At 42.1% G+C, this 16568-nt stretch overlaps 1 protein-coding gene across 1 annotated transcript in view; it reads left to right on the top strand.

The window, feature by feature from the left end:
* The first annotated feature begins 375 nt into the window (after positions 1-375).
* The window catches only part of LOC124804735, a 28901-nt gene continuing 12708 nt past the window's right edge, over positions 376-16568 (top strand). Inside the window, exon 1 of the mRNA XM_047265029.1 lies at positions 376-584. Within this exon, the coding sequence (XP_047120985.1) occupies positions 420-584 (165 nt within the window). The 5' untranslated portion in view covers positions 376-419. The remainder of the gene's footprint in view (positions 585-16568) is intronic.

The raw sequence follows: 16568 nt of genomic DNA, 5'->3' as shown, positions 1-16568 counted from the left end.
AGTTTGACAATCTGTTTTTTTATTTAATTTTATTTTATTTTATTTGTAGTGGTTGTTAAGTTACCATTTGTAGTCCTGTAGTTTCAGCTTTTGATTATTTCCACTAGCATACCTTCTCCGTTAAATTTCTTTCAGTGACTTCCATATAGATTATTTCAATGGTGGTAGGAAACACTGACCGTCCCTTCCACCAGTGTTACCGAAGTACACTCCTAGGTGGCATTTATTGGACGGTGCTGCTGGGAAAGGAACATGCTACCACGGACAAATCGTGAAACACAAGATTAGTTCTCGCAGTTACCACATGCAGCGCTAGTAGTCACAGCATTTCTTTATAATCATTCGCCCGTGCTGCTCGGGCTGCATTTCGCCATATCCCGCGGCGGTGAGAATTTGTTCAGCGGGAAGTCTGTGCCGATATGCCGGTCGACGTGGTCACCTCGATGCCGGCGCGCTATCTAGCCAGGGCGCCGCCACCGCAGCCGTCGTCGCCAGATGCGGAACAGCGGCGGTGGAGTGCCGAGATGATGAGCGGGCCTATAACATTAGTTGGGCCTGACAAGCGTCACAGCCAAGCAGTGCAGGTCAGTTTCAATTTTCGAACATCCTCTTATTTTGCTATTTACTGTGACACGTAAGCTCTCCTGCCTAACACAAATGCATTGGTAAACGTTGCAATTCCATTGTTACTCTCTTTTCACACAGTCCATTTATGTAAACTAATATTTGATTTCCTTCTATATTCCTGAATCCGGATTATAATATCGTTGATTAGATAAATTTCCGAGGTACATTGCAGCATCACAGCTACGATACTAGTAACTTTTCAGATAATTCGCTGCAATTATCCATTTCGTCATCACCGAAAAAAGCCTTTTGTTATAGTTTATATCGGTTTCAAAGCGATATTTTTGAGCTGTAAACCGCATAAGCTGTCTGAAAATCGCCAACCAAAGATAGTTGAGACACATGTTTTGGGTTCGAATCATTTCAGTAAAATATAGTAAAAATTACGAATAAAGATTTTGTTGAGATGTGACATTTAGTGTGATTTGAACGTGCAGCGGAAGCAGTTCTGCATAGTATAAAACGTACTCGGCCAATAGAATACCTGCAAAAGTAGTAGAATTATGACCGTAATTATTTTGTGCCAAAATTTTCACAATGAGGTTGTCGCGCTCCCAAAAATATTATTTCGTTCATTGACGTAAGTTCCACTTCCTCTTTGTAGAGTCGTCGAGTATTTCAGCTCATTGATTAACGTAAAATTTGAGAGCGGGAAATGTTTTCCGTCAGCTCATTGATTAATGTAAAATTTGAGAGCGGGAAATGTTTGCCGTACATCGTGTTTCCGCATTCAGTTGTGAGATATTTGTGCCGTAGTATAATGAAGCTAAATAGTAATTCTGTAGGCTTGCGTTTTGAAACTTGCTGGTGATTCTTGAACGCCATGAAATAGATTTTAGCGCTTAGAGAACGATAACGTCCATCGCATTATGATGTGTCCAGAGGTTCAGGTGAGATAAACTTGATAGGTAAGCAGAACAATGGATATTACCTTCGCGGGCAGACGAACAGTAGAATATGTTTGCTGTTTTGTAGTATTGCATTGTATTTGCTCCTCAAACCGCGCGAAAGATCATCGATAAACGGGAGTAGTTTTATCAAATGGTTCAAATGGCTCTGAGCACTATGGGACTTAACTGCTGTGGTCATCAGTCCCCTAGAACTTAGAACTACTTAAACCTAAATAACCTAAGGACATCACACACATCCATGCCCGAGACAGGATTCGAACCTGCGACCGTAGCGGTCACGCGGTTCCAGACTGTAGCGCCTAGAACCGCACGGCCACTCCGGCCGGCGTAGTTTTACCAGAAAAGTCCTTGACCTAATAAGAAAGCGCCAGTGTAACTGAGGTCTGTTGCTTCGTTTGCGTCAAGGCTAACAACTCTCTCTAGCTATGCAATCTGTATTGTACAGTGTAAGTGGTAATTCTGAACCCAACCTTTTGCACAAGTATATTGGCAGTCCTGTTGAAAAGAGCGTCTCGTGAGTTAGTAGATTGGTATTTACCGCTCTCAACGTGGAGCCATTCTAAGCTCGTGTCTGACGGGAGGAGCTGTTGCGTTCTTAGGTCGAACTCAGTTTCAAACTATCACAATGGAACTGTCGAATGAAGTATCGAAGTGTATCTGCCATCTTACCCTACGCTCAAGAATAATGTTTGGGCTCTTAAAATTATTACAGCCAAAAATACGCTAAGGTAGGGAGATTAGGATTCAGGTTCCAAGGTCATAATGTACAGCCAAACCTGGATCACCGGCGGGGATTTGATTGAACATTATTCCTCGTGAATTCGAGTCCAATGTGCGGTGTTTCTCTTGAAACTGATGTTGGCGTTCATTGTGACTTTTATGAATTCATTGATATTGGACTTCTAGGAAACACAATGAAACACCACATATCTGAAACTATTTAGTAGTAATTTTTCTTTGTCCTTCTTATATTCGTAAATACAGGGTGATTCAAAAAGAATACCACAACTTTAAAAATGTGTATTTAATGAAAGAAACATAATATAACCTTCTGTTATACATCATTACAAAGAGTATTTAAAAAGGTTTTTTTTTCACTCAAAAACAAGTTCAGAGATGTTCAATATGGCCCCCTCCAGACACACGAGCAATATCAACCCGATACTCCAACTCGTTCCACACTCTCTGTAGCATATCAGGCGTAACAGTTTGGATAGCTGCTGTTATTTCTCGTTTCAAATCATCAATGGTGGCTGGGAGAGGTGGCCGAAACACCATATCCTTAACATACCCCCATAAGAAAAAATCGCAGGGGGTAAGATCAGGGCTTCTTGGAGGCCAGTGATGAAGTGCTCTGTCACGGGCTGCCTGGCGGCCGATCCATCGCCTCGGGTAGTTGACGTTCAGGTAGTTTCGGACAGATAAGTGCCAATGTGGTGGCGCTCCATCCCGCTGAAATATGAATTGTTGTGCTTCTTGTTAGAGCTGAGGGAACAGCCAATTCTCTAACATCTCCAGATACTGTAGTCCAGTTACAGTAGCACCTTCGAAGAAAAAGGGACCAAAAACTTTATTGGCTGAAATGGCGAACAAATGTACAATTAAATGAAACTTTATAGCTCCCTTAATTCGCCGACAGATAGTGCTTAGCTCTGCCTTTTGTCGTTGCAGAGTTTTAAATTCCTAAAGCTGTGGTATTCTTTTTGAATCACCCTGTATATTAGCTTTCTCATAGCGCTGAAATACATTTCTCGTAAACAAGCTGGTTCGATTGACAATTATGAATGGAGAACAGCGTTAATAAATTGCGCTTATAGAACAAAAGGTCGAATTATTAAAAGTAAGCAATGACTATCGTTCAGTGATGGTACACTCCAAGTTCAGCAGTATCAGAGAATATTATTTTCAGTCAATATGTTTAATAGTTTTAATTCTATGACTTTCAGTTAGTTTCAGATACAGGGATGTAAAATACTTAATATTCTTGAAATAAAATACGCAGAATTCATATGACGTTTTCTCTCACAAATCTTCTCAGATCGATGTTTATTGTCTGTACGATACATACGTAAATTTCACTCCGTCAATACGACATAAAATGGACTATTTCCACTGGCGTCCTACTAGTGATGGATACTAAACATTTTCATTTCATCAACTACAGACTCGATTGTAAAGTTTTTGATTTCAACTATTTTTAATTAATGTAGTAAAGCACAATGAGTCGGATCCATCTTCTCGCGGTGGTCATGACATTTGTGTTGACCTGCACTGCAAGGCTTCACGTCCACAAAGAAATACCATGCCCGTTGTCACCATCTCGTAAACTCAACGTGAAACAGAAAACGAACAAAATTGTATGAATATTTGGAAATAAATCTAATACAAATGGACTGAAATAAAATTTCATAAATATAAAAATGGTTCAAATGGCTCTGAGCACTATGGAACTTTAACATTTGAGGTCATCAGTCCCCTAGACTTAGAACTACTTAAACCTAACTAACCTAAGAACACCACATACATCCATGCCCGAGGCAGGATTCGAACCTGCGATCGTAGCAGCAGCGCGGTTCCGGACTTAGGCGCCTAGAACCGCTCGGCCACAACGGCCGGCTCTCATAAATATATACCTAACGTCACTCGGGCAGGAATGACATCAGTGTTGACGTCAATATTTGTAACACTAAATATGTCTTAGCCATTTCTCTCGGTCTGAATTTGGATGATTTTGCCGAGCTATTATTTGGTGTTTGTTGTAGTCTCCAAACGGCAGCTAGTGATTACCACTCTATTCTTTTTGACAGTATGTCTATAGTTTGTTAGCTCAGTTCAGAAAAGGATTAGAGAAGAAACCGGTCACAGGTTTTGGCAAAGATGACGTAGTAGAAGCACTCGCTACTGAACTATTTCTCCCTGTTAGTGGCGTACGAGAGGGCAGGATGATTAATAACAGTGATACGTTTATCGTGCTTTTGTAAAGCTCGGATTTTTTGAAATCCTCTTCGTTTTCTCGTTGCCGGCCAGGAGACATCGTTTTGCCTCTTCAAATTCTCTTCCTCTTCACTAACTTTCTGCAGAATTACTGGACATTTTGCTAGACAATGTGTCTCTAACTTTCAGCAAACTACCGAAGCTACTATCAGAATTACGAAAATCAGTCTGCGTTAAAAAAATACTAAGGTTATATTAGCCAAATTAAACGTAGTTTGCGAACCTCAGATATAATCCAAGTAACCGTGTTTCTACCTGACAAAGGACCAATTTACAGGCCGTAAGGTTTCCATTCATTCACTACAACTTTCAAAGATCGCGAGTTACTCTCAAAACTTACCGGTCGCAATAATGAGAAAAGATCCATAGTGTGGAAAAATTCAAATACCGTATCATGAAAACGCTCATTCATCCCCCACCCCCAAAGCAATCAACCGATAACCAGTAAGTTACAGGTCGTGAAATACAGGCGATGCAGTATGAAAATGTGCTCTCTCATTTCAATGTTCAAACATGGTCACCGACTAAATGTACTTGAGAATAAGACAACAGGTCCGCACGCAGACGTCGAGTGTAGCCCTCTGTCGTGACTGTCACGTAGAACAAGTCCACATCTAGTCTTGCAGCAAAATACGTGCTTGGCAGGACGGCAAGTGTTACTAAATAGAGGTTTTTGAAAGTTAAGGATTTCACTCATAATGTAAAACACTGCAAAATCCGAAGGGAGCGTGACTTAAACATCTGCAGCTGCCATACAAATTTTCCTTTCATTAGGCCCGCGAGAGGCAAAGGTCCCGAGTTCGAGTCTCGGTCGGGCACACAGTTTTAATCTGCCAGGAAGTTTCAGGCCAAAAAATGTCTTTACGTTGGCCGACCCTATAGCTGCTGATCGCCCATTCCTTCTTTTGAAGGAAAATCTTCTATTTCTTCAGTTTTGGATACCAGGTCATGTAATCTTGCTTTGCTGACTCCGAAGATAATATGATTCATTCCAGCGAACTTTTTTCCTAGTTCGAATCATCTGTATCGTTCGCGTCAGCCTCCTCCGAACGTGAACTGGATGAGAGAGAGATGATCGTAACTATGGCATTGGTGGCAGGGAGGCCCCTTGCGGGGGAGTTCGGCCGCCGTATTGCAAGTCCTCTTTAGATGACGCCACATCGGCGACTTGCGAGTCAATAATGATGATGATGACGATGAAGGACACACAACACCTAGTCCCCTGTCGGGAGTCGCATGTTACACGTCTTCTTAAACACATAAACAATGCATCTACGGAAAATATCAGGTTTTGGTGTCGAAAATGTCAGAAGTGTGATTTATTTTTCCTTTATTCATTCACTGAAGTCTTGTGATATCATACTCTTGGGTAACGCGTCAGTGAGGCAAAGCCGCGCATGTAGCATTGAATCGTGTAAGAACGTGTGGTGGCCATTCTAAAAAGTATTGCACACAGGTCTTGAGATCGTTGGGCATACTAACTGCAGGCTAACAGTATTTTTACTCAGCGTGAATTTTGTTGTCAACAGTCACAGTCCGAAAATCACAGTAACATTCATATGTTTGATACTAAAGGGAGAAATGACTTAGCATTATTACTTTTTCAATCTTAGTGAGGGATGGAAAGGAGTTAGGTATTTAACCATAAGGACCTAGCATCTACGCAGTGATGTAAATAACTTAATAGAGAAAGAAACAAACTGAAATCGTATCTGCTTGACTACACATACTACGCCGTTGGAGAGTTTCTACTGTAATCAACTGATTCTGACCTCGTCAAACCGAGGATCGAAATTATTATCCCGGCAATACGCAAGTAAGCACCATCTTCCACCTATTCCGCCACCTTCACCATCGTAGAGACCTCTGGCTTATCCCTGTCATCTGCCATATTTTGTGGATATAACTGACGTTTCCCACCTGCACCACGTAGGTTGACTTGTATTTTTTAAAATCTCTGAAAGTACTTTCTGCTCACCTGTAGCCCTCGTCAATATTTACAATGACTATCTCAGTACAATTTTTTCACTCTTTTTTATTAGGCATATGATCGCCAGAGTCCCAGTTAGCTAATGTTAACAATAACAGTAATGAACTGTATTTATAGGTATCGTAGGGATATTGCGCCCATAGTTGATGCGCTATAGGCTGGATGTACTTAGGCACCTTAGGTGCCAGGTGTCTTACGTGGAACTGTCTAGTGCAGATTACTAATCAGGCGGGTATCTAGGACGGGAGGCGGGGCAGCAGGAAAAGGAGGGGTAAACACGTTATTATGATTAAACATTCTTTATATTTTTTTGTTATTAAAAGTCTTAGACGTCTGTGGCACGTTAAATGTTCGTGTGATGGTAAGCTGTATCTCTGTGTGTGCGGGAGTAAGAGGAGGGGGGGGGGGGCGAGGGCAGTGACATCTCTTGCCCCCAGAACTGAATCTGGAGCAGCACCTACAGTGAGTCTGCGTGTTTTGTATTATCATACCTTTGTTGCCGTTGTTGATAGTGGTGGTGGTAGGGAGGGGCAGCCCAAATTGAGTGAAAAACTGGGAAAGGGCTTGGAATGTAAACAGGACATTTGCTTTAAATGCGGTGATCATAATTCATACCTGCCAAATACTAAGACGAAAATATTGTCACACATTAACCAATGCTGAATTTGCAATAGGATAAATAGTTTAACTTAAAAGTTCATGTGTCAAGAAAACTTGAAGAACTGCATAATGACCTAAAATAATGCGGAGAACGAACCTATCGTACGTTCAGATGCAGGGGATGTTATTAGAACCGAAAGAAACTTTTATCTTAGCAACAAAAGTAACACAAAAAAATCGGTTAATAGAAAATATGGGTCATTTCAAAATTAGAAGAGACAAAGAAATACTCATCAGACTTCCGGACGTGTATGGAGGAGGAACTCAAAACATGACGACAGTAACTGAAATACAAAATCGAATTAAAAAATTATCTAGACGTTGTTGTTGTCTTCAGTCCTGAGACTGGTTTGATGCAGCTCTCCATGCTACTCTATCCTGTGCAAGCTTCTTCATCTCCCAGTACCTACTGCAACCTACATCCTTCTGAATCTGCTTAGTGTATTAATCTCTTGGTCTCCCTCTACGATTTTTACCCTCCACGCTGCCCTCCAATGCTAAATTTGTGATCCCTTGATGCCTCAGAACATGTCCTACCAACCGGTCCCTTCTTCTTGTCAAGTTGTGCCACAAACTCCTCTTCTCCCCAATTCTATTCAATACCTCCTCATTAGTTATGTGATCTACCCATCTAATGTTCAGCATTCTTCTGTAGCACCACATTTCGAAAGCTTCTATTCTCTTCTTGTCTAAACTATTTATCGTCCATGTTTCACTTCCATACATGGCTACACTCCATACAAATACTTTCAGAAACGACTTCCTGACACTTAAATCAATACTGGATGTTAACAAATTTCTCTTCTTCAGAAACGCTTTCCTTGCCATCGCGTCTACATTTTATATCCTACTTCGACCATCATCAGTTATTTTGCTCTGCGAATAGCAAAACTCCTTTACTACTTTAAGTAGTAATCTAATTCCCTCAGCATCACCCAACTTATTCGACTATACTCCATTATCCTCGTTTTGCTTTGGTTGATGTTCATCTTATATCCTCCTTTCAAGACACTGTCCATTCCGTTCAACTGCTCTACCAAGTCCTCTGCTGTCTCTGACAGAATTACAATGTCATCGGCGAACCTCAATGTTTTTATTTCTTCTCCATGGACTTTAATACCTACTCCGAATTTTTCTTTTGTTTCCTTCACTGCTTGCTCAATATACAGATTGAATAACATCGGGTAGAGGCTACAACCCTGTCTCACTCCCTTCCCAACCGCTGCCTCCCTTTCATGCCCCTCGACTCTTATAACTGCCATCTGGTTTCTGTACAAATTGTAAATAGCCTTTCGCTCCCTGTGTTTTACCCCTGCCACCTTCAGAATTTGAAAGAGAGTATTCCAGTCAACATTGTTGACTAGACGTAAGTGTTGTGAAAAATAAAACAGAAGAGGCGGAGGGGGGGGGGGGGAATGGGAGTGTCTGCTTCCCGTACAAGAAGCCCTGGACTCAGACCCTCGTCCTCCAATAAAATTTTCTAAATGCACCATTGTCTATCTTTTCTTAAATTGTATTGTTTACACGTTCACTTTAATTTTGGTTTCAATTGTAATCAAGCAATTGTAAGAAAAACAAAATGTTACAAAAAAATGTCGAGCACCAACGCACATGCGTGTCAGCGACCTCGCTTACGGAGGCTTGTTGTTACGGCGTTCAGCCAGAAGACTGATTTGATGCAGCTCTCCGCGATAGTCTGTCCTGTGCAAGCCACTTCAGCTCCGAATTACTACTGCACCATTGAACCTTCTTGCTTGGTTCATCCCTTGGTTTCCTTCTACAATTTTTGCCTCCCCTCCCCCTTCCCAAACTATTCGTTGATGCCGGCCGCTGTGGCCGAGCGGTTCTAGGTGCTTCAGTCCGGAACCGCGCTGCTGCTACGGTCGCAGGTTAGAATCCTGCCTCGGGCTTGGATGTGTGTGATGTCCTTACGTTAGTTAGGTTTAAGTAATTCTAAGTTCTAGGGGACTGATGACCTCAGATGTGAAATCCCATGGTGCTTAGAGCCATTTCAATTTTATTCGTTGATGGCTCCGGGTTCGTCCTACCGACCGATCCCTTCTCTTAGTCCAGTTGTACCATACATCCCTTTTTCCCCAATTCGATTTAGTACCTCCTCAGTGATTACTCGAACTACCCACATAATCTTCAGCATTCTACAGTAGCACCGTATTTCAAAAGCTTCTAATCTCTTTTGTTGTGAACCGTTTTTCGCTCACATTTCGCTTCCGTGAAAAGGCTATACGCCAGACAAATACCTTCACAAAACACTTCCTAACATTTAAATTTATATCCAGTGTTAATAAATTTCTCTTTTTCAGAAATTCTTTCCGCACTGTAGCCGGTTCGAATTGTATATCCTCTCTACTTCGGCCATTAGTTGATTTGTTACCCAAATAGCAAGGCTGATCTACTTACTGCTTCCGGTACCTCGTTCCCTAATGTAATACCTCTGAAACTCGTTTGAGTGTCGATGTCTTTTTCACTGGGCAAGTGCTGAGGTACAATAAAGCGACTGATTCGAGAAACGCAGCCTTGTTGCGGGTGCGGGGGAGTGTCAGAAAGGTGGCCTTACCGGCTTGGTGCAGATCTGGCAACGCGGCCGCCTTTCACCGTAGCGTAGCGGGCCGTAGCAGGCGGTCCGCTTTCTTTTTTGCGCTTATGACTCACCGCAGAGACTCCCCACTCCACGGCTGCAAGCGCTACCTTGCAAGCCCTCTGGAAGCCCTTACTACGCGAGGAACCTGTGCTCTAGGTTGGCTACTATATGACACTTTTCTTTTAAACAAAGATAATATAATTTTTCTTGCGGTACCCCCTCCCCCCTCCGTCTGCTTACAAGAAGGTTCATCTTCGGCGTTAAATGAATATAGATGATTGTAGATACAACGACTAAGAACTCCCCTCAGTGTTTAGAAGGCTTAGGGGCAAGAAACAACATACCCCCTCGCCTATTTGGTTTCATTCCTCTTCCGTCGCATTTCTTTCCAGTACTCAGCTGGCAGAACTCAGAAGCCTTTGGTGAAATACAATATTTTCTTCGACACACGTCCGCGAGGACCTACAATACTACAGCGTAGGGTGACCAGATTTCCAGAACCGAAATATGGGACCGAAATTAGACGTTGAAATGAATGTAAATCTTGTGGAAACTTTTGTTAATGCTAAAGGTGCATAGATAATCGTACCATTTTGTTAAAATTCGCACTGAAAGATGTGCCGACACGGTAGCTCAGCGTGTTCGGTCAGAGAGCTGGCTAGCCTCTGCAATTAAAAAAAAACTGAGTGAAAATATCAACAACGAATTTCAACGGAAGTCATGTGACGTCCGCTAAGACGAAATACAACGGACCATAAAAAAAAATTGTCAGCGTGACGAACTGCCGTCCTAACGGCCCCGGATTCAATTCCCGGCTGGGTCGGGGATTTTCTCCGCTCAGGGACTGGGTGTTGTGTTGTCTTCATCATCATTTCATCCCCATCCGGCGCGCAGGACGCCCAATGTGGCGTCGACTGTAAGAAGACATGCACCAAGGCGGTCGGACCTGCCCCGTAAGGGGCCTCCCGGCCAATGACGCCAAACCCTCCTTTCCACTTTAATGTCTTTCCTTTCCACTTTAATGTCTTTAAGTAGGGTAGAAAATGATTAATATGGATACTTATGTTTCACTCTCAATTGGCCTGAAAGTTTCGCTGTGGATTGTTTCTGAAAAATGTTTTTTTCTTATATTTTGCAGAAGTTTGATATTGTCAAACGAAATTTTATAAAAATCAACACATGAAGCATCCTGAAAATGAATCTTAGTTATAATTATTTTCTTAACAGTTTACACACTAAACCTCTTGTTTTCATCAGTTCATAAAGTATTTGTGATTGAGAACATCCTTTCTGCAGTAGCAATAGTTCCACGTAGAGCTAGCACAAATGCAGTAATGAGCTACAAATTCTTGCAGCAGTTATATGTAATGAAATTGAAAATGTTAGTACTCATTCAGTTTGGTTTAATCAAAGAGCGTATTTTCTTTATTCTTTGGGTATAACTACATTTGTTCCCAATTTGGTTATGCTACACGTTTAAAAACACACCATTTCAAAGTATACGGGACGGTTAATGAAATACAAGACAATATAAGTCGCGTATGTATTTCGTCGTGATAACGAAACACTGAAGCTACATTAGGGACGATTCTGTTAAATGCGGGACGCCTAGTCAGCCTCCCGTAGCGAAGCAGCAGCAAGAACTTCACTGTCGAACTTGAATGCGCTGTGCAGGCAACAGCTGTATGAACTAAACACAGGTAGCCATATATGTGGTGTCACACAAGGTTCCAACTTAGGGCCCTTACTTTTTCTTGTGTTTGTCAATGACCTTCCAACAGTAACATTACCAGATCACAAGTTTTTGCTTGTTTGCAGATGATATAAACATGTCAATAAATAGCAAACCAGATATAGGCTTAGATAGACCAACTAGTGAAATTTTCATGGACTGTAATAAGTGATTACCTGACATCGTCAGTGAAGCAGGAGCCAATCTTCCATATCTGTGAATGCAGTATCCTTTTAGAACTGTTTATTGCCAACACCGCAAGTCTTGTTACATGACGAAGTGCCACTGTGACAATAGCATGTGTTTGAAGTAACGGAACGAGGGAGAGGCTACTCCTCGCCAGCAGAAGATGGGAACACAGGGAGCAGGCTTACTTCTCCCGGTTAATTCATAAACTGTATTTCTTTTTTTTTCTGGTCAATTTCTCTCACCTCTCTGTGGGCCTTCGTCCTCGGTGGCCCATTTCACCAACCTCTCGCTAGTGCCCTGCCCTGTAGGTAAGGGAACTTCACCATTGGTGTATGTTCCCCTAGCATTGTCATTCCTTCTCCCAAATTTTATTTCACTGCTTCCTCGCCATAAATTTGAACGGTCGTGATAAGCTGCAACCCTGGCTTACACCCGTCTTGGACTTATACTTCTTTAGTTTCCACTTTCATTAATTTTGATTTTCTATGGGATCCACCTTGAGCAAAACACAGTTTTCTGTTCTTTTACCCAGACATGTTTCCCTGACGTTACAGCATCATCAGTGGGTTTTTATTTTCTTTCTTGTTACCGTATGCTGTGGTTTGTGTTTTGCTCAAGGCGGATCCCATCCAAAACCAGATTTACTTGTAAAGAAGCACGGACACAAGAGCTTGAACCTAAAGATGAATATTCCGTTTTTATTATTTGCATTTGAGTTTCATGCGTGTTGCGGTTCATAAGCTTGCTTATGTACGTACTTTAGCTTTGATGTATTGCTAACATCTTATTGCGTATTACATTGTCGAAGAAATTTCTCTAGGTCCAAATGCTAGAAGGGTATCCTGGTTGTGCTTTGTTCCATTAGTAAGAGCATTAGTAACAGCCAAACAAACCTCTGGTAATTTTCACTACCAATATTTGTACCGGTGCATAAATTTCACTCACTCGGCAGTAGAGAAGTGTAAATTATCGCCGCGCGGAATGGCCACGCGGTTAGAGGCGCCAAGTCACTGATTGCGCGGCCCCTCCCACCGGAGGCTCGAGTCCTCCCTTGGGCGTGGGTGTGTGATGTTCTTAGTATAAGTTAGTTTAAGTAGTGTGTAAGTCTAGGGACCGATGACCTCAGCAGTTTGGTCCCATAGGAATTCACACACATTTGATTTGATTTTGTAAATTATCCTGCGTTTTAAATGCAATACCCTCTGTAAAATATTTACCAACAGACAGAGGTCACGTTTCTAAAGATTTAACCTTGTATACAGAGAGCTGCCAAAGAGCTGTTTGTAGAGACGCCCAATGATACGGTGCATGTAAAACGTGTGACGCCACAGTACAAACTAGGAGCCTCTTCTTCCACTATTTCCATTAAATATAAAAAAAACCAGTCCGAACAGGCCACGAAAACGCTGAAGAGTCGGACGGTCACCCATCTAAGTGTTAACCAAGCCCGACAGCGCTTAACGGCGGTGATCTAACTAGAGTCGGGTGTTACCACTGCGGCTAGGCTGTTGACACATTGAGTATAACCTTTGCGGCAAATTGCGCTTCTTTTGTCCTGAATGTTGCGTGCCTATGTGGAAGCAGCTCACGAAATAAACGATGTAACGCCATCTTGTCTCTAGCGTGTAATGAAATTACTCTCCACCATGCTCTATCATAAACTGCAGTTACTAGCGGTCGTTCATGTAAAAGGGTAGACATCTAAAGCGGATAGTGTGACGTACATATTGTTCAGAGCGGAACGCCATTATTTCAGTTTTCAGTATCTTCGCAGTTCTGTCCAGCTATGCGTCAGCGCAGTAGACATGCGCCAGCAAAGCGCCGATAACCGCTTCGCTATTAGGAAGCCACTTCCAGGCTTCCTGTGCGTTTCTAGGAGTTGGCACAGTGGTCTGTGCGGGATATTTCCCAACGCTTTTCTGTGTAAATATGGGTATGGCAGATCGGGGATATGCAGACATAAGTGAATGGAGCAGGAAGAATATCTAATAACTATTACAGCGGAAAGTACCCTCTGCCATGCACTTCACAGCGATTTGAAGAGAATACGCGTAGACGTCAATGTCTAGTATGTCTCAGAGGGTGGCTGCTGCAATGTTACCATTATGCGTTAATGACTTAGCGGATAGTATTAGCTGCAATCTCAATTTTCTCAGATGATGCAGTTTTCTATCTGGAAATTCTCTTCGGTGAAATATGCATTCCTATCCAGTTAAATCTCGACATAATATTGTGCACCAAAGACTACCTATTGGTTCTTAAGGTTAGGTGCCGAAGTTGTTCGCTTCACGAAACGTAAAAGTGCTTTTCTTTGAGTACACCATTAATAAATCATAGGTATTCATTCGTGTCAGACGAACGTTTGGGAGCAATAGTTTGTATGGATGAGAAGTGGAACGACTATATATCCTCAGCTGTAGTCAAAATGAATGACAATCCATGGTTCATTGGTAGAGTACTAGGAAATTGCAATTAGTCCGCAATAGAAGAAATGCCTACAACACTTATTCAGTTCATACTTGAATACTGCTCAAATGTATGGGTGGATGGTTGACAGTTTTGTTTGACTGATGAGAGAGGACATCAGATACGTTGAGAAATCTATCCTGGCAGCCACTCGAATAAAACTGTCACAAATTTCGCGATAACCTGCTTTGAAAACGTCAACAACAGTCTTTGAGAGAAGAAAATACGAATATTCTTTACCCCCCTACATATCTAACCCGTAGAAATCGTGGAAATAAAATTGTCCAAATAAGTGACACAAAATCCCTCATTTTTAGCACGCTTCAACCGTGAAAGTACGGGAATAATGATTTTTGTGGACTCTGCCCATAATTTATTAGTTACGGGTTGCAGAATAAAGCTGAGGAAATCACGAAAACAGTAAGAAATTAAGGAGATCGGATTTGGACAAGTTGAAGAAAAAATTCAGACTTGAGAGTTGCAAAGGGAGCGTTATGCAACTGAAAAGGGGAAAGGGAATGCAAGAGAAAATGATATCGTTTCTTTGAGAGATGAAACGCGGAAGGAAGCAGAAAAAAACCATGCAAAAAGACGAAGACTAAACAGAAATTTGTGGCTAGCACCTATTACTAAATTTGGTGCTGTAGTAGTAGATCGCTTTTGGGAAGGAATGTTCACTTTACATATGCCAGTGCAGCTTGCTTCGACTGTTTGTTTTGTTTTGCTTACAAGATAGCAGAATTTCTTCACTTTATCCATAATATTGGCCCCAATTATTTCTGTTCCTACTTAATACTGTATTATTTCTTTGTTTACCTCTGAATCCATATTCTGTACTCTGTGTAGTGTTTTCAATAACTCAGCAGGTTCTGTAATGCTTCACTTCCACAGAGAACAGCAGTGCAATCGGCGAATATTATCATTGTTGTCCATTCACCCTAAATTTTTCTACCTGAACCCTTCTTTTATTTCCGTCGTTGCTTCTTAGATTTAAAGTAAGACGGAAAAAAGTGCATTCCTGCCTTGCATCATATTAATCCGAGCGCTTCCCTTTTGGTCTTACAGACCCATTGTTACTTCTTGGTTCGTGCACATTTTACGTATTACCTATCAAAAGCCGGTCGTGGTGGCCGTGCGGTTCTAGGCACTTCAGTCCGGAACCGCGTGACTGCTACGGTCGGAGGTTCGAATCCTGCCTTGGGCATGGGTGTGTGTGATGTTCTTAGGTTAGTTAGGTTTAAGTAGTTCTAAGCTCTAGGGGACTGATGACCTCAGATGTTGAGTCCCATAGTGCTCAGAGCCATTTTTGAACCTATCAAATACGTCTACTTTTTGCCTGTTTCTTCGTGAGATACATGTCGGAGAAAGCAACATGTTGGTTGAATCTTGTAGGAACCTATGTTTTCCAAATCTGAACATTACAGCAAGTTCTGCTGCACAACGCCTCTCTCGTAGTGTCTGCCACTGGAGGTGGGTGGGCATCTTCGCGACGCGTTCGTTATTCCAAAACGAATCCGTTACAAAACGTGCCACTCTTCTTTGGATCTTCTCTATTTCCTCTATCAGTGCTACCTGTTAAGGGTTCCTGAATAAGGAGATAGTGTCGGTCGACAAGAATTTCGTAAGATGCTTCCTTTGTAGATGTACTATGTTTCCCGAGGATTTTTGCAATGAATCATAGGCATATGTCTTTCCTATTATTAGTTTTGTATGGTCACATTCCACATTAATCCATATGTGCCCACTGGATCGATAACGACCCTGCTGCGACCCAACAGATTCATGATATTTTTCTCACTGATCAGGTCAGAAGAAGATGCGAGTTTTGTAAGAATAAAACTGTCGCATGTAATATAAACTTTAATGACAAATGCTTTACAGAGTTTCCTGCATAATGAGATTATGATTTAGATTCCTCATGTACACTGTGTGATCGAAAGTATCCGGACATATGGCTGAAAATCACTTACAAGTTCGTGGCGCCTTCCATCGGTAATGTGGAATTCAGTATAGTGTTGGCTCACCCTTAGCCTTGATGACAGCTTCCACTGTCGCAGGCATACGTTCACTCAGGTGCTGGAAGAATTCTTGGGGAATGGTTGCCCATTCTTCACGGAGTGCTGCACTGAGGAGAGGTATCGATGTCGGTCGGCGAGGGCCGGCACGAACTCGGTGTTCCAAGACATCCCAAAGGTGTTCTATTGGATTCCGTGCAGGCCAGTCCATTACAGGGATGTTATTGTCGTGCGTTATGAATAGGTGCTCAACTGTGTTGAAAGATGCAATCGCCATCTCCGAATTGCTCATCAACAGTAGGAAGCAAGAAGGTGCTTAAAACATCAGTGTAGGCCGGTGCTGTGATAGTGACACGCAAACCAAGAACGGGTGCAAGCCCCCTCC

Source organism: Schistocerca piceifrons, chromosome 7 (genome assembly GCF_021461385.2).
Source record: "Schistocerca piceifrons isolate TAMUIC-IGC-003096 chromosome 7, iqSchPice1.1, whole genome shotgun sequence".
NCBI classification, from domain to species: domain Eukaryota; kingdom Metazoa; phylum Arthropoda; class Insecta; order Orthoptera; family Acrididae; genus Schistocerca; species Schistocerca piceifrons.
This window is presented reverse-complemented; position numbering and strand designations above follow the sequence as displayed.